Genomic DNA, 19,182 nt, shown 5'->3' with positions numbered 1-19,182 from the left:
TTTGAAAGAAGCAATAGCTGAATGGTGATTTAGAAAGGGAAAAATTTTCACTTGTAACAGAGCTAAGCTGTCACTACAGTGAAATAGCTGTAGGGGTGCGGTCTACCAGCTTCACTTGTTTTGATTAGCACTTTATTCCAGGGAAATCCTGTGTGAGACAGAAGCATATTCAGCTTGAGCAAAGGCAGATTAAATTCACTTCTGAATATTGAAGAGCTGACAATAAAATGTGCAGAGATTGTAGAGGTAGAGCAGAAAAAATGCACTGCTTTTTGGAGTGGCCTTTCAGCAGTTACCTGAGATAGAGCTGATAGGTTGTACAGACTCACATAGTGGACTATACAAGTAATTGCTTTGTGTGTTCTGAAAAACCTGCTTTGTTTAATATCTGTATAACTGTTTAACATCAGTTGTGATTCTGCCTGAGGAGTCCCATGAAATTATTTTGACTGATAGGCATGTGACTCATGTCCTGTAATGTTTTTAGGTTGTTCATTTACACATGACTCTATTTCATCATGTTCCTGCTGTGTGGCTTAATTCTGAATTTTGGGTAGGATTCTTTTTTTCAGCAAATCCACAGGCATGGCATTTAAGTTTAGAGCAGTGAATTCTGCTGGATGTCTAAACTGTATGTGCCAGTTGCATTGCTGCATGCAGCATACTGCTGTACTTAATGGAAAAAGAAAAGTCTTCTGATTCAGCAAACCTACACAGAAACAGAAATATTTTACAGTTAAGTTTAAAATCTAATATTATATTAAAAAGTACCTCTTTATTTTTCTTGTTGCTGAAGCTTGCACTGTCATTGAAGTCCTTAGTCATGACAATATGCTCCTGGGAAATTATTATTTATTGTTGTAAGTTGTGAGGGCAGCAGTACTGAGGCTTCCCTAGGGAAAAAAGAAGCCTTTTCAGAAGACTTTGCCTCATTTTATGTGAGGTGGATTATCTGCTCTGTTGGGAGAAAATTGCATCAATAGTCCAGAGTAGACTTGGTAGGTTACATTTATCAAAGACTGAACTTTTGGAAAGTGTCTTTTCACTGCATTACCTCCCATACAGTTTTTTATCTTCTCTCCTCACCCAGAAACAAAACAAGTACTGTGTGATTCATTTTGGGCTGTTTCTGTTGGGGTTTCTTTTTTTTCTTTGAGTGGAAATACCTTAGACGCCTTACTGAGAAAAATATTTGTAGGTGAGCTACAAGTTTATGCTTTTTGTTTTACAAATAAGTGGAGGCTCGAATGTAAATGAGGATGTTGATACCTTTCTTCCTTATATTCTTTTGGGAAAACACTTGATTTCCTGCTGTACACTGGATCCAGTTAATGTGTGAGTACTTTTAAGTTGCTTTATTTAGTAATCTATGGTGAATTGATTTCCTGGGTAATATTTTAGGAATACACTACTTTGTGAACTAGCTTTAATTTACTTGGTTCCTTTTTCCTTCCTTCTTGCTTTGCTTTTTAGATATTAGAGCAGCTGGACTTAAAAAAGGCATGTTCTTCAACCCTGATCCTTATCTAAAGATGTCCATTCAGCCAGGCAAGAAAAGTACATTTCCTACATTTGCTCACCATGGCCAGGAAAGAAGGTCGACTATCATCAGTAACACAACTAATCCTGTTTGGCACAGAGAGGTAATGTATCCCTTCTGGGAGCTGTCTGCCAGCTGATGCAGCGTACCAGGCTTGCATTTTCTCCTCATGCATTAGGCCTTACTCTCTTAAAGCTGTGAGCTTATTTTGTAGCTAGTTATTTAAAGTGACAAAGAAATTTTGGTAATTTTAGGAACCCTGTTAGTGGGTAGAAGCAGTTACTGTCTGCATATTAAAGCTGGGAATTTAAGCTGCTGGCAGTTCATTCCCTTCTCTGCTAAAAAAAAGCTGAACTCACTTAGCCACCCTGTAGGTTTCATCAAACTACAAAAATAAATTAATTGAAGTTGGATTATATGTTGTGAGAAGACTCTTTAAGAGAAGTTACACTACATGAGCATTCATGCTCAGTGATTACAACAACTCTTCATTTGGAAATGGAGTTTTCGTACTGCATAGCAGGTGACAAATTTTCAGTTTTGTCAGGCTGAGGGGATGCTCTTTGATGTAGCCCCTGCAAGCTACACCTTGGCAGGAAGGAAAACCCAGGAGGGTGTTAGAGCACCACTCAGCAAGGGGGGAAACTGGTAGTCTGGCCAGTTTGCCAAACGTGCTTGTACTGGGTAAACTGTGCATCCCACGGAAGGAAATCAGTCCCACAACTGTCATTGAATGCAGGAGAGCCATGTCTGGGCTTTTGAAAATAAATGTTTATGTGGCAAAGTGAAACTGCTGACACACATCCATAGCCCTTTCAGGACTGGCAAGTGTGTACTGTGGTGAATGTTAATGTATTCTTTGGGAAGATGAAAATTGAGTAGGCTTTGGGGAATATTTCCACAAATCATAAAGCAAACAAGCAGTAAAGCAGCACTGAGCAGGGCCAGCCAACATTATCACTGCCCTAGGGTACTTGGTTGTGGGAAAGACTGTAGATGTGAGTAGTCCTAAAATCTTTTAAGAAAACTAAGTTCGCGTCTCTACACTGATTCTTCAGCTTTCAGTCTGTCTGTCTGTCCATCTATCCAGTAGCTAGATAGAAAATTCACTCTTTTTATCCCCTCCCTTTTTTTCCCCTTCTCCAGTTCTCCTTGGCTTTGAAGCTTATTAGAAAAGAGATAATGTTCACTGCTGCACACATTGTATTAGCTTGCTTTAGCTGCTAGATCTTCCCTTTAGCAATGCTCTGACAACAGCAGTTATGATCCCATTAGATATTCTGTCCTAGTGGTGCAGGATTGATCCTGTTTTACACCTAATACTTGCTGCAAAGTAATTTGCAATATTATAGCAAACTGAGAGTGACACATTTTTAAGTTCTGTTTATCAGAGGAATCCAGTTGTGACAGTTGCTCAGCATGAGGAAGGTATTTTATTCCTGATCCAGTTTAATTGGTTTTTTTGAAGATGTTTATCTGATACCTACCATTGAACTGAAGAGCTATTTTTCCTATTTCTCATTGTTCAATCTATCTTTGGCTTCCTAACTACATGTGAATTAGGCATTGTGCACAGGTGGTTTGCTCAGAGGTCATAAAGGTGGCAGATAGTAAAAGGATAACCAGATGACCTTGTTTTTTTCTGAGTAGGTTATGCCATACTTTGCTTGCTTATTTGGAATATTTTAAAATCTAGATGACAAATACAAATTTTGGGTTCCTAAGCTTGTTTTCCTAAGGGAATTTATCATCACACTGTATGTATGTGTATGTGTCTGCCAACATGCTTGCTTAACATTTGCCCTTTACCACGTTTGAAACATTTGGCTGTCATTGGGCAGACTTGACAGAGCAGTACAGATCTAAGAGATGAAGTACTCACAAAATTCATGAAAATGAAAGCTGAGAAGAGTAACTGTTAATGTTCCCATGTAGGGAAAGGTAGAAAAATGATTTTACCAGACATTAAGAAATCTTCCGTAAAGTAGCACCATGTTGTTTAAAGGGCTCAAGTGCAGGAAAAGGTTCTCTTGGAGTTTGCTGGGAAGATTTGTCAATGCTGGAGAAAAACTCCATAGAAAATTCTCCTTCTGTAGTAATGCTGGTCCTGAATGTACTGTATCCACCTTGCTCTTTTGACTTCCTGTCATGCATACAAAACATGAATGCCAAGCATGGTGTTGGGAGGGAAATTCTTCTGAGCACAGCCTGGAGTGAGACACTTCCTTGCTCCTGCATGGACCTGACAGAGTACAGCCAGGATTCCTTCTCTTTTTGCTTTCCCCTATGCAAATAGATGCAAGCAGTAGGATACAGGGCGTTCTTTCTGACATACACCCTGAAAGTGCTTTTATCCAGTGCAGTTTCTTACTGAGCAATTCTTTTCAAGGAACTGTGAAAGGGGATGAGGAACAGTAAAAAGCTAGTTACATATGCAAAAAATCTTTAATAAATGATGTTGACATGATTTTGTCATGTGGAAACTGCTGTCATCAGTCATTACTTTTGGAGTTTGCTGCACATTAGTAGTAATTAAGTACATTCTTTCTGAATAAAGGTGTATTGATATGGTGTCAAATATGTTCTTTCCTTCCAGAAATATTCTTTTGTTGCACTTCTAACAGATGTCCTGGAAATTGAGGTTAAAGACAAATTTGCCAAGAGTCGTCCGATCATCAAGCGCTTCCTTGGGAAGTTAACCATACCCGTTCAGAGACTTCTGGAGAGACATGCAATTGGGTAAATGGAACCATTCTTAATGCTAACTTGTGTTCAGCAGGAGGACTCAGCATCTAGGATACTGAGAGCAAAGAGCAGCCTTTCTGGCTTTCTGATACAGACCAGCAAATTTTTACTACATCTGTACTAAGAAAATATTGTAATTTATAATAGCTTTATTGCCTGACTGGGAAATGGCAACGTTTCTAGCCCTGTCCTGAATACATGTACCCACGTTTCTGTTGGTGTGTGTCTTTTTCTTTCAGCGTTATTTCTTGACATAAAAAATGCTATTCACAAGAAACCTTACCCTCTGGCTAGCTAGTCAAGAAGCAAGGCATTTTCATAGTACTACATGGTTGTGTGTGCAAATCTTTTAGAACAAGCAGGTATAATTGACTGGCTTCTTGTACAGCTGGTGTCTTTTTAATTGTCACTTCACTAATCAGAGATGTAATATCCCTTCAGTGAATTGGCCAGAACTGCAAGGCTGGGAGTCCTTATTTTCTGAGTGCTTCTAGTAATACACAATTAAAATTGCCTGTTGTTATGAATAGCTCACTGATGGGACTCGAAATTCACCTCTTGTGCATGCCTCTTTTAAAGGCCCTGCCTCAAAGTTTGCTGAAGTTAGTGTCTCAATTGAATTAAAAAAGCCACAGGATTAGGCCCATGAGGAATCATGGTGAAATTAAATGCATATTTTCTGCTCAAAGCTTAAGGGCATGGCAGTGTCATCACACTTATACAAACTGGCCTCCTTTCCCACAGATATTCCCCTCAAAGTAACAGGTTGCATAAGGGGAGAAAATCAAATTCAATTTGAAAACAGTTTTCAGCTTTACATTTTCAAAGTGGTGTCTACACTAGTAAGTAAAGGAAGAATAAAATTGTAAGAGTAGCTTAAAATTTTGGTGATACCTTCTGACACAGAACTTTCTTTAAAAGCTTGTCCATTTGTTTTGTAGTGGCATCCAAGAACAGTGGTATATACACAATAAAACTTTTCTAGGAAGTGCCTCACATTGAATTTCAACATATTGGTTGAACAAGCAGCTTTTTCTAATAAATTTGCACACTCTATACATTCAAAAATAACACCATGATCTAGGCTGGTTTTAAAACCTAGTGCAGGGTGTACATTTCCTTGCTAAACACCAAAATGTTTTTGTGCTCTGGGATTCCTGGTGCTGTGATTTGTGGAAATTACCAATTTGCTGTGTTCATCAGTTCTCACCTCTGTTTTTTCAAACCATTAATCTGAAAGACATTGCTTGTTTTCTGCTCTGAATTTCAGTTCTGTATATTTGATATACCAAATTGTTTTAGGAAAGGAAAGGCAGTATAAGAAATCTGTATTAAGAATATGGGTATTTGGATAGTTTGTCATACTGCTGTTAGAACTGACATTAAATCTTTGCCTCTTCTTCTGTAATATACTTGTCCATTTTCAGTTTTTGTGTAAAGACAGACAATATTTCACCAAGGGTTTTGCAAAGTTAAAGTAGTGGTTAATGTAGATGTGAAGTAGAAATGTACCACATACACAATTATAACTGCTAATGCTTTTGCATTTTTTTTTTGGGTCAAGCAAGTATGAAACCATCATTTTGGTGATGTCAGGGATGATACTTAAGGAATGAAAAGATGAAATCCAGAACCATCCCCTTTTAATAAATTCTGCCCCAGTTTTAGCTGTAGTCAGAGCTCACAAATTTGTGTAATGAAATGGCCAGTGGCTTTAATTTCCTGGAAAACATGATAAATAAGCATGAGAATCATCTAGAATTGATTCAGCTCAATACAGAGAAGGCATTATTCATGACATGGCTTCCTCTATTCTTGAATGGCATGGAGTAATATAAAACTTATGTAAGAACTGGAAACCTCAGATATCTGATGGTGACTTGTACTTGGAGTACAGAGTGAGGATCTGTGACAGGTCCTGGAGACACTACTGCAGAGATTTGGTATCCTGTGGCCTATAGAGCAGCATGGAGAGGGGAGGCTGCTTGTCCACTCAGGGCTTTTTCTTTCCCCTGAAAGTTTATGCAAACCGCTGCAGCTTATTTCAGTAATAACTTAATTTGTTTTATTTTGCAGTAGGAGTGCTCTCAGTAAAAGAGAGGTGTTTATACCAGTATAAAGTTATTTGCATAAATAGCAATAATTTCCTTTAGTAGGAAATTATTTCCTTGCAGGTCTTTAGTAGCTCCCTCTTCTTCCTTCAGCTGTCCCAGCTGTGCTGAGGGGAGCTGAGGCTGTGAATTCTGCCTGTGCCTAAATAAAAATGTACAGCCTGGGATCTGATCCAAAGTCTCAAGCTGATACAAATGTCTAACCTAGTCTGAGCCCCACTGAATTCAGTAACTCTAAAGAACGTATTTAAAGATAAATTCAAGCATTAATAGTTTTACTATATCAGAACGTAGAAGTGCTTTGTTGAATGTGAAAAATTAGGAAGTAACTATTTGTGACTTTCATACATAGTAAAAACCACAAGGGGGCAGAAAGGTTTTGTTAATTATAAAACACTGTGTTGGGGAAAGGAGTAGGTTAGCCTAGAGAGGGACCTTTGTAATTTGATTTCTTTAGAACTTAAGATATTTAGGGATCTGTAAGAATTGGTGGGGCACAATCTGTATTTGGAATTGATCAAACATAGTTTTTTTAGGCTGCTTTATCTGTTAACAAAACGTACTTTGCACCATTGTTGGGGTGTGCTTTTCCATGCAAACCAGAGTATGTGGCCAATTTTAAGACCATAATAGGAATTAAATACTGAAAACATGAAGCCAGCAAAAATGTTAAAAACCCAATATTTTTGATTTTGCAGAGACCAGGTTCTCAGCTATAATCTTGGCAGAAGGCTCCCTGCTGATCATGTTAGTGGGTATCTCCAATTCAAAGTGGAAATCACATCTTCTGTTCACGAAGGTGAGAATTTGTCAATGATCTGGATCTCCATAAAGTTGTATGGAGAGAGTTTCTCTGTATTTCTATGTCTAGGCTTTTCTGTTGTTGAGGACAACAATATACTTTCTCATTTGTGTATGGTCCTCCTACTACAGATTTTTTTGTATTTGGATTCAAAATTTAGATATGGCACGTACTGCCTTGGAGATGGCAGTTCAAGAACCACCAACACTTAGCATATTGTTTTTTATTTTCTTGGATTGATTCTAAATTAATCTGCTTATGATTCTCATTGTATGCTTGGCAGTGCTCTGTCTTTTGAAAGGAAAATGGGAATCTTTAAAGGCATACTATACACCTCTTAATTTTTCTATATCCTACAAAACAGTATACAGACTTATACAGAGAAAATTCTGTAACTGCTGTTCCAACACTGTAGATGCCTCTGTTACTTTGACTGAAGTTTCTTCCCTTAGTTTTCTGATTGAAGTTAGCAAGCATCTTCAAGGATGCGTATTTTATATAATTTAAGTAGAATGAACTATGTGTTCTTGATGCTCAGTGTTTCACCTTCAGTCTTTCTGTCTCTGCAGATGCTTCACCAGAAACAGTTGGGACTTTGCTAGGAACCAACTCTGTAAATGGAGACTTGGGCAGCCCCTCTGATGATGAGGACATGCCAGCAGGACATCACGATACATCCACGGTGTGTTCCAATGGCCCAGTCTTTGAGGAATCTTCTGGAGACACAATCCTGAGACATTCTTTAAGGACTAGTAGGACTCTGGAGACAGACCAGGATGAGCTGACCTCTGGTGGTTCAAGATCATCCCCTCCCAGAGGCCGCCAGGACTCACTAAATGACTATCTTGATGCAATAGAACACAATAACCATCCCAGGCCAGGGACATCTGCCTGTGGCGACCGTCCACGAGGAGCCTCCCCAAAACTGAGGAGTAGCTTCCCTACTGACACAAGACTTAATGCTATGCTTCACATTGACTCAGATGAAGAGGAGCACGAGCTGCATCAAGACCTGGGTTTTCCATCTTCTTTGGAAGATGATGGTGGCTTAGTAATGCTTAATGGTGCTACCAGAAACGTTGAAAGAAATGAAGTAAGTTCCTCATCAGATCAGGTAATGCTGGGGCCTGCAGAGAGTGAAAGGGTTTCAGCCTCTGATGCTCCTTTGCCATCAACTGATGACCAGCAAGATTCTCTCCCAGAGCTTCCACCTCCGGAGGAAGGAGCCGAGAGCCTGCAGGGCTCTCAGGCTGAGGCCGCAGCAGAGCAGGCTGGCAGCGAGTCCGCTGCCCCTCCGGAGGCAGAGCAGCCTCCCGGCAGCGCGGACCCGGGAGCTGCTGAAGCCGCAGGTGGGAGCAGAAGGGGCGTCAGCGAGACGGAGTCCATTGACCAAGGCTCGGAGCCTTCGCAGCTGTCGTCGGAGACGGAGCAGAGCGACCCCGCTCGCACCGAGAGCGTCAGCGAGGCCAGCACCCGGCCCGAGGGGGAGAGCGACGCCGAGGGCGCCGACAGCTCCTGCAACGAGAGCGCGACCGTGCGGCGCTCCTCCGTGGAGATGCGCTGCTCCTCCTGCGAGAGCGCCAGGTTTCCCGAGACTCCGGCCTTCTCCCCCCAGGAGGAGGAGGAGGAGGGAGCCTGTGCCCCCGAGGCAGCTGCGGCGGAGCCGGGTGCCGAAGCACAGGAGCCTGCGAGCGCTGCTGGTTCTCTGCCTGCGGTGCAGTTACCTCAGGAGGAGGCGCAGGAAGCTGAGGCAGGTGAACTGCAAGACCAAGAGGAAACAGAAGAAATCTGGCAAAGAAGAAGAAGCCTGCAGGCAGCAGCTGCCCAGAGCCAGTCTCAGGATGAAGAAGTTGAGGGAGCGCAGGCAGCTTGTGAGGGTGCCACAGCACAGCTTGAAGGAGCTACTGGAGGTAACAACTGCAGGAGGCACTTTCTGGAGTGACCTTGCTGCACCTGAAAACAAAGGTCGTTAATGTCTCAATTTCGTTGTCTTTCAAGGTTTTTTTTTTGTTCCTTTGAATTTATTTCTTTTTTCAAGAGACTCCTGGAGGTTTTTGATCTAATGAAAAATCCAAACCTGAAATATCCAAAATATGTTTACTTTAAAATTGGATGTATTTTAATTCTTGAGAGAGTAGTGAGGAGGAGGAAAGAATTCCACAATTCTACCCTGCTCACTAATGAAAATGGTAATGAGGGACAAAACTCCTCCAAAAGTATGAAATGCGAAATAGAATTTATATCGCGCTCCTTTCTTTTGGATGTTTTATATTAGCATTAAAACATAAGGTAATCAAAAGAAAGGGGAAAGGAAAAAAATAATAATATTTTGTCAGCTTCAGGCTCTTTATTTTCCTTTCCCAGTTCCTTCTCTGTACAGATGGATCCTAGCGCACTGGAACCTTGGGAGGAGAGAAATGTATTGCCCAAGTTAACACTGTAAAACTCTTATTGATTTTAAAATTATTTTAACAGTTGAGAATTTTCTGTCTCACTAAAATCACTGAAAGTAGAAATGTGTCCCTAATGAATTGTTTCCAAGCAACTTTAATAATGGAATCTGTTCAGTTTCTTCAGGGACTGAAGTATATCCAATCAAGTGGGTTTCCAAATACATCTTTTTCATAACATACCAAGAGCTATATATAAGCAATAATTTCCTCTCTTCATAAACAGGTTGTTTACTGGAAATAACAATTTTGGTGTTTATTTCGAATAGTGTCAATATTTTACAGCATTTTCCAGACATTTGGGATGCTCTTTATTAGGTGTCAGGTTGCATCATATTTTGCAGATCAGTTTGGCTGCAGCAAGGAAGGACAGTGGACAGTTCCACCTCCCACTCTTGAGGTTTCTGCGGCCAGGTGGAGCTTTGTCCTGGGATATGGCTCAGGCTCAGGTTGTTTCCATGCCCTGACTTTGGCTGCTCACATATGGATGTAGCACGTCCCAGAGATGATGTTTCCAGGACCAAGACATCCCAGAGGAATCACTTGCCTAGAACTGTCAGCATAACTTATTTTGACCCCAAGATAAGATGACTGTTAGATATATCCTGAAATATCATAGTCCTGCAGAAGCTTTTACACAGCTTGCTCAGTTTAGAGGTAACTCCAGGGCTTCCCCACATTGACTGAAAAAAGAAATAAAGAAATTTGTGTGTGTTTTGATTCCAGGTTCTCCAGCCAATGGCCACCAGCCCTTGAGGTCCCTGCCTTCGGTGCGTCAGGACGTTAGCCGGTACCAGAGAGTGGATGAGGCTCTGCCACCAAGTGAGCTTCTCCATACTTTAATTGGGGCATAAGCTGCCTGTGGCTCATTACTGAGAGTTCATTACATTTCCTTTTTTGAATGTGAGAACTGAGAATGAGCAGCTGAGAAGCTGGAAGTGAGGAGTGATGATGGTTGGGTCCGGTGTTGTTGCTGTGATAATTATACCTGGTGCACACAGACTTGCTGAGTGTCACTCTTGCAGAGACAGTGCTGCCTTTCCTGTGGCACTGCACAGGGGTGGGAGATGAGGTGATGGTGCCTGTGAGGCACTGTGAGCTGTCAGACACTCTGAAATCTCTGAATACTGCTTGTGTGCTAATGATTTACAAAGGAATTACAACATCCTTCGTATCTGCAGATTAATTTACAGATGTCTGTGCTTTCCTTGCATTTTTTGAGGCAGAGTGAAGATTTTATATTAAAATAAACCTGGACATTAAGCAACAGTTAGATGAGCTTTAATGAACAAATGAATTTTAATTTCTCTAATGCATATGAAAAATACGTTGCTCTCAATTATTGAACTTATTCATGTGCTTAAACTTTGAGAAGTGAAAATCTATTCAGTATTAGGTATTCAAAGAAAGGACCCCCCCTCCAAAAAAAAAAAAAAGTACACAGCTGATAGGCAAACATTGCTTTAAACCAAATATGAAAAAAAAAGGAAATCCAGACCCACTGAAGTCTGTGGCAAAGCTCTGTTACTTTAAAAGAGTCAGGAATTAAGATATTTAGTGTAAAATGAACAGATCCCTATTTCCCAGTATGGTATGGGGCTGTGTTTGCTCTGTGATTGGAGCAGGTAACTGGAAGGAGCCTGATAGCAGAACACAGATAGAACTGTGTGTGCAAAGCCAGGATAATGATATGGTTGTGCAGCCTGCTGTTCTGTTATAATCAGATGAATCTTGTGTGCACATCTTCGAGTTAATTAACTGCCATCCTATTATACCAGTTCTACGTTTTACAAAACTGTCTCTGGGAGACAGATATTTCAGAAATGCACAGAGATAGCTGGTCCAGTTCTGTGGTTTCAGAAGAAAACTATACACTACAATAACTACTTGGAAAACCTGCTGAAGTATTAGTGGAAAAAGCTTTGGCTGTGTAGTATTTTAACATTTCTGCCATTTACTGGGTTTCTGCATGATGCATTTACACATCACCCTTTACAGTCAAAGCCCAAAACAATCTCTGTGTAATTCTTAATATAAATAAAGTCTACTAATCATTGCCTAGATTCAGTTTTTTTCTCCAAAGGTCTGCTTTCAGATCTGTGACAGGTTTCATATTTTAATACTGAAAAATTAAGGTAAATATTAAGAATATGATTTTGAGCTCTAAACTGTAATTTCTTTTTAATTTGGGTTGTATTCAATTTGTTGTTTCACCAAAGTTTGAAAATAAGGAAGAAAAATATGTGTATTTATTTCAGTCTTATGTTAGGTCAAGTTAAAGAACAAGAGAAAGAACTTAAACATTTATTTCTGCCTATAATGTGCAACAATATGCTCCAGTTCCTACATTCCTGGGGAAAAAATTAATAAAGCTTGACCATGAAACCTTGATGAATGACAATTCAGCAAGCTATTTGTAAAACATTTGACTAATACTGATTTGATGGAATATAGCCTTATATAGGAACACAGCAGAAGACAGCCTTGTCCATCACAGCACTGATGCAAATGTTTTACTTTGGAAGCCATTGCTCAGGTGTTTAAACTTGTGTATTTTAAATTAAGTGCAGGTTTTCTTCTGCAAGAGCATGTTATAGAAATGGTGAATGTGTCAGAATTGGGCATAAACATGACAAGAAAAATCCCAACTTATTATACGGTGGTTTAGGGCTTGACAATTAAGCAGGATAATGAATTCACAAATGTGAACTGTTTGAGGGATTTTTTTTGTTGTTTGTTTTTTTCCCAGTGAACAATTCTATTCTTCCTGGAATACTTGGGTGTTCTATTTTGTTTATGAACTCTGATTTAAAAACTTGAGTGTTTTTATTTTGTCAGCAGATACTACTTTCACTTAGACTTGCAATATAGACAGTGTCATCTAGACACCTGCTGAGCTCTCAAAGACAGTTTTTCAACTGATGTGCTAAATGGTTTCCATGTTTTCTGTAGTTGCAGGTGTCTAAGAATCAGGCATTTCTGTTTCTGTATAGATGTGTGGGTTTTATATACATATACATATGTCTACGTTGTAGTAGAAATGATTATTATAGAGACAATAGGTGGGGTTATAAAAGTGACAGAGCTCCAACAAATCAACAAATTTGTCCCAAGCCCTCCATGGTTTACAGTATTTTATTGCTCCTTAGACTGGGAGGCTCGAATTGACAGCCACGGGCGGATTTTTTACGTGGACCACGTGAACAGGACAACAACATGGCAGCGCCCCACAGCTCCCCCAGCCCCACAGATCCTGCAGAGATCCAACTCCATACAGCAGATGGAGCAGCTCAATCGCCGGTAAGAGTCACCCTTGGTGCTTGTCAATTCTGTGTGCTTGCACAGCTGCATTCACCATTGCAAGGCTGAGCATGGAGACAAGGCCACAGCTGCTCCCACTGCTGGCCTTAGGTGGTTGTTCTTGTGGGGCTGTTGCTTTTAGTTTGCACATGAGTTTCCAGGGCTTTTGTGTTCCACCTCTGATCTTAAGCTATGTGACCAAAAATAATACATCTGATGGTGGTTGTCAGAATTCAAAAGACTATTAATGCAGAAATCAGAGGTCAATATATATTAACCTATATGGCAGAAAATATGGGCAGGCTCCCTCGGAGCCAGAATTGGATCATAGTTACCATATACTATATGTAAAGTCCAGTTTTCCAACCCTAGGTACCAGAGCATCCGAAGAACAATGACAAATGACAGGCCTGAAGAGCACACAAATACTGTGGATGGAGCTGCAGAGGAAGCTGAATTTCACCATTCTAATTCAGGTTAAAAAAAAAATTATTTTTTTACCCCTTCTCCAAAGAAGGGAGCTCTTGTCTCATAGATGATTTAATGAGAGTACATAAGGCAAACCCTAACTTCTTCTGAATGTCTGTGTGAAAATGAAGCCATTTGTTTTCAATTCTGTCTAGTTTTGAAGGTTATGACTCAGCCTGCTCAATATGCTGAAGAGAAGGTTGTGAGATTCAGAGCACTTTTCTGTCTGTACCAGACTTCTTTAGAGAGCAGGACACTTGCAGTTAAAGAAATATAAAATTGCGTGATCTCGCTTACAAATATTTTGACTCTGCTAATGAAGTTTGAAATAGTAGAATGTAGAACTAGAAAGGGCTTCAGACAGTCATTGGCTACATCTCTAGATAAATTGGATGAGCTGTTCCTAGGCCATGCTTGCCAAATGCTGTCTCATGAGTCCTTATATTCTCCACTTGAGGGACATTCTTTAACTTTTTTAGACAATCTACTCTTTATTCTTCTTATAACATACCCTTAAATCCATTGCTTCCTAGTCTTTCCTCGTGACTTCTGGGTTTAGGTCTCAAATTGGTTTTTTGGCCTACTCAGGATTGTCTTGAGTTGGTCTTCAGCTTCTGAGGAATATTTCAGAAAATCAAATAAAGCTATGACTCTGCTGTACTGAAGAGGTTGTGGAAGTGTCTTACATAAAACACTCCTTGTACATTACTGCAGAAGGTTTTGTTTGTTTTGGCTTGGTTTTTGTTTGTTTCTTTATTTTCTTTTTAATAGTTTGACACTAACCAGTGTTCAGTCTTTGATCTGCTAAAATCAGGTCCTGAGCCTTGTGTGCAGAACTTTGGCACAAATGTCTGTTTTCATCTGATCTTTGTGAGTTGATTATCCCTACCTGCACACAGATCTTTGTTCTTTTCTAATGTGCCCCTGTGGTTTTGAATCTTGTCCATTCTGCTGTCTAAGTACTGTAGAATCTCCTAATTGGAACAAGTTTTTTCTTCCCTATCCAGTCATTAGTAGAAATAATGAGTAGGACCAGAGCCAGAGAGATCTTAGCAAAACATCTTGGTGGACTCTTACAGCATTATCCCATTCCTTCTGAGAACTCCTTCAGACCTCTAAAGAGCCACCAGTGTCTCAGTGATTACTCCACTTTATTTCCTAACTGTTAGAGTGTATGCCACCTGACCTAAAGGCTTTGAAAACCTTAAATTTGCACCCTGGTCTTTAACCTGCACTCTCTCACCTCTATTTTTTCATTCTTCTGATAGTCTGTCCAGTGTTAACCTTTGGAATGAAGATAGGAAGAAATACCTTTTGTTTAGGGTCCTGAACATCATTGCTTTTTTTCTTTTCCCTAAGCAGTTCTCTCTTTGGTCATCTTCCTACTAAAAATTTACTAACATGTTGGTAAAGCTTTTTATCCATCCAGTTCCTTGCACAGCTGTGTGGTGTCCTGTGCTTTGGCTTTGTCTCTAGATGCTCCTGATGTACTCTTCTAAAAGTGTCACCTAAATTAATCTGATATGCAAACTGTGTCACCCTTTTTTGAGTTGCAAGTCATTGTAAAACTTGAGATTTACCCAAGCATTCCCTTTTATTACTTGTAGACTTCACTTCTGTTGTAGCTGTTTCCTTTTCTACCTTTGTGCATGTACAGCCAGATGGTTTGTACTGTACACAAGTTAAGCAAATTCAGGCCAAACCCTAACCAGCAAATTCAGCTGAATAAACTTCTCATAAACCAAATTCATAAGCCTCAAACTGCAATAAAAACCCACCTGGTGACCCATTCTGGTTTCCAGATTTACCAGACGATGACAGAGGACTTACCTGCTGCATGTCACAGCATCTTCCAGGGTGTGAGAGTTGCCTGGTGTACACCCAAGTTTTGTACCAGTACAGAGTTCACATAAAACCTCAGTGAGTGTCTGCAAGACACTCCCAGCCCAAGTATTCAGGCACAGCTTCAGGAGCCTTTGTGCCACTCTGCCTTTGCCCTGTTCATGATGTGTTCCATGTGGAACAGCTTGACTTCTATTGTTTAAGTAGTGTTTCTAAAAACCCTCTTGTTTATTTATTTTACCAGTTTCCCTCACACTTCCTGGTTTTCTCTGCTGTGTTTATTTTATTTTCTCCATTCCCTTTACTTAGAATTTTACCCTTGTTATTTTCCTCTTCTTTTGTTATTTCTTCTTACTTTTCCCTCAGTTTTGAGTCTCATTCACTACCTTTCTCCTTGCTCTGCTTGTGTGTTATGATCTTTTATGTCTGTGATAGCTGTGGTCTACATGATTAATATTCATTTGATGGAGAAGAGTGCACATACTGCAACATGTAAAAAAGTAAGAAACTGAAATGTAGATGGCAGCACGCATTTTAGTGTAGTATCACTGAAGACCAAATCTGAACTTGCAATTTTTCATTTACATTAAAAATACTCTTCCGAAGGTCTACAAAGAGAATTGGGGGCAACAGTGTTCACATTGTAGCAAACACCACTCAATGTTTTTTCACTTCCTTCCTGGTACTGAAGAAAAATCAGGGCACTTCTGTAGTTGCTAGGAGAAGACACAAATGTTTATTGGAAGTTGAAACTTGAAAGGTACTTCCTTGGCAACCTACTTCTTACTTACATAAGCTGCTTCAATACTGTATCAAGACTGGGACTGTGGTAATGGCAGATTTATTGTTTGTTTTTTTAAGAAGGAATGAAATATTTATAAATGTACAATGACTTTTATATCCATTAGTTAGCTTTTAAAAAATAACTTACCTGCATACAGCTACAGTATAGCAGTGCAGACATGCCCAGGGGACTTCATTGCATCTTATATAGAGGGACAAACTTGGTAATCCAAATAATGGAACTTGATTTATTTTTTTTTAATGGTTGTTTACCAAAAGCCACAGGTAAATATTACTAAACTAAGATTATAATATTTTCAGAAACTTCAGTGTTATGTTAGAAGAAATTTGGGTACACTTATGTGGACAATCCTCAGTAAATCTGCAATAGTTGTCTACTTAATGCTTTCCTTCCTTGTGTGATTCACATTGATACAGTTGCTTGCAGGGATGCTTTGGTAATAACTGCTGGAAATCTTTGACATTTACTTTGCTCTTAGATTTTCGAAGAGAGAATGTGCTGCCTCACTCTACCTCCAGATCCAGACTTACTCTATTGCTCCAGTCTCCCCCTGTGAAATTCCTTATCAGCCCAGAGTTCTTTACAGTGCTGCATTCTAACCCTGTGAGTATGGTGGCTACAGCTCAAAGGCTTTAATAAATGCAGTTGTTTTGTGTACAAAAACGCTGCTCAGTGTTTGCTGATAAGATATTGGTAGTACATAGGGAGGCTAGATTCACTCATCATTATCCCCTGAAATTATTGGGCTATCAGGGCCATCATAGCTCTGCATGATAGCAATTTTTATTTTCCATTTGATTCTTCATCTTTCTTATGATAGAAAATTATTTGTTTATGGAAGCAATAGCTTTCTCACTATGCTTTGCACAGGGTAAGACACAATTCTGGGAAAGCCCTTGCTGCTTAATGGCAATATTTGTTTCCTCCAGATTGCCTGGTTTATATCAAAGTATATTAGAGGTCACACTGAACAAAAAAACATAGTAATATATATCAAAACCATATTAATATATATATTTTCCTTCAGTGCTTCTTTTTGCATAGGTTCCCCCCAGTGTTTCTTTGTATGATGGGATTTAGAGTGTAAGGAGAAGCAATTGGAGGAGTAACTTTCCTTCTGCAGGCCCACTTAGAATGAACAGGGCTGTCTTTAGTGGCCAGAGCAGTTTCCCCTTTGAAGAGCCCTTGCTGCTGTGTGTTTTCCAGAGTGCCTACCGCATGTTTACAAACAACACGTGTCTGAAGCACATGATCACCAAAGTCCGGCGCGACACCCACCACTTCGAGCGCTACCAGCACAACCGCGATCTGGTGGGCTTCCTCAACATGTTTGCCAACAAACAGCTGGAGCTGCCCAGGGGCTGGGAGATGAAACACGACCATCAGGGCAAGGTAACTCCACAGGGCTGAGAAGGCCTTGTGTTCATCAGTTTCTGAGATCAGCTGGATGTACTTGAATAAGTTGTTGTTGGTTGTTCTCTGTTATGTACTTGAATAAAAAGGATGGTCTGGGACAGCTCTGGGGAGAATCACTCTGGTGGTTGTGTTTTGCTTAGAAGGAAAGAGATGGTATGGAGTAGGTTTCCTTAAGAGGTATTAGAGATCTTAAATGCTTGCAAGTCTCACTGATTTTTTTAAACAGGCATCAATTTTCAATTTCCTAAAAAAATATTTTGATGTCGCTTTTACAGTTGTGATGAAAGTTTTAATGTAACTTCAAGCTAGTGCATCCTCAGTATCTGGAACATTATATTTTGTGTAGAAAACAGAAGGATTAAAATTAGACTGTGATTAGCATGTGAGGAAGCGATAAGGCTTATCAGTTTATTAGGATTACTGGCATATTTAGCTTCTTGATTCTTACATTTATCACTCTCAATGTGGTTAGCTGTGAGAGTCCATATAAATAATGATCTTGATGCTTGGAAAGATAGACAATTCTAAACTAAAGGGTAAAAATACTTGAGGGTTGTTTCCTAGATTTTTTTATCTCTGAAAAGCACTTCGTTTTTTCATTAGACATACAATTAGGAATGTGAAATTCTATAAACATTGTTCTTTGCCTCACTGTTTTCTGTTTTAAGTCATTCTTGTTCTGTTAAGTTCTTCAGTGGCCAGTTTTCTCCTGAAGAATAGGGCAAATTTCAGTTTTTTCTAGTTTCTAATGGGCATTACAGATGATCCTTCATCAGTCACTGACCACAGGGAGGCAGAAAGCCATTGGAAATTGTGGTAGCAGAAAGCATTATATAGGCTTAATAGGCCCCTCAGCTGAGCTTTGAGGTTGTGCCTTGCAGTGTCCATGTGCATACACACAGACATTGTACAGATAATGCATTTGTGCAGTGTGTGTAATCACATGTCCATATTTTAAAGCCAGTTGCAAGTCTTTGTGCTTTTTAATTAGATCTCTGCAAGATGTGCTGTAATAAATTCCTATGTATTTGCACATTTTTGGTTTTTCTCTCTACAATTAAAGAAATCGTAGTAATTGATTACTGAATCTTCAACAGAAAGAAAAGGTATTTTAGCAAGCTTCATAGATATCAACTGGAAGAATAACTAGGACAACTATTCATGTTTAATGGGCTAAATATAGTTTTGGCACTACCTATTTTATATCAGTCTCTTCAAGCATTGTAGATTTATGGATTATAGCTAGGCAGGAGTTATGAGAGGAATTTTTTTGAAAGGAGATTGTGAACCACAGTGTGTTTTGAGCTGTGTGCCAGTGTCCAGATTAGCCCAAAGCATTGAAGCTCCAATGGCTATCTTCACCAAAGCTTCAAAGTGCTAATTTATGCTTTGTTTAAAAGTAGGCTACTACGAGCTGGCCTGCAACCATACATATTTAATAAGATATGATTGTCTTTATCTTCATGTCTAAATTGAATTATTTAAATAGGATGCTGTGGAACACTGCATGCAATACTAGAGTGTTGCATTAGCTCAGAACTGAGTGGTGCAGCTCCAGAGGGTACTACCTCCTTTATTGAATCAAGATTTTTTTAATAAGTGATTTACAATATGGTGTTGACTTAATGAAATCAACCTGTGTTTTGCTGAAAGTGCTTTACATCTTATAAATGTACACAGACTAGATAAAACAGATAGAAGGA

General features: G+C 39.6%; 1 protein-coding gene across 1 annotated transcript in view; it reads left to right on the top strand.

The window, feature by feature from the left end:
* Positions 1-19,182, top strand: part of HECW2 (HECT, C2 and WW domain containing E3 ubiquitin protein ligase 2) — a 153,412-nt gene that overhangs the window by 87,556 nt on the left and 46,674 nt on the right. The window contains exons 6-14 of the mRNA XM_071434546.1: positions 1,474-1,643; positions 4,137-4,279; positions 7,095-7,195; positions 7,768-9,108; positions 10,375-10,470; positions 12,798-12,948; positions 13,321-13,424; positions 16,542-16,666; positions 17,270-17,455. Coding sequence (XP_071290647.1) covers positions 1,474-1,643; positions 4,137-4,279; positions 7,095-7,195; positions 7,768-9,108; positions 10,375-10,470; positions 12,798-12,948; positions 13,321-13,424; positions 16,542-16,666; positions 17,270-17,455 — 2,417 coding nt within the window. The remainder of the gene's footprint in view (positions 1-1,473; positions 1,644-4,136; positions 4,280-7,094; positions 7,196-7,767; positions 9,109-10,374; positions 10,471-12,797; positions 12,949-13,320; positions 13,425-16,541; positions 16,667-17,269; positions 17,456-19,182) is intronic.

This window comes from Agelaius tricolor, unplaced genomic scaffold, assembly GCF_023055355.1.
Source record: "Agelaius tricolor isolate 1412-34295 unplaced genomic scaffold, bAgeTri1.0.p SCAF_10, whole genome shotgun sequence".
Lineage (NCBI taxonomy): Eukaryota > Metazoa > Chordata > Aves > Passeriformes > Icteridae > Agelaius > Agelaius tricolor.
The sequence above is the reverse complement of the archived record's forward strand: the minus strand, read 5'-3'. Positions and strand labels throughout refer to the sequence as shown.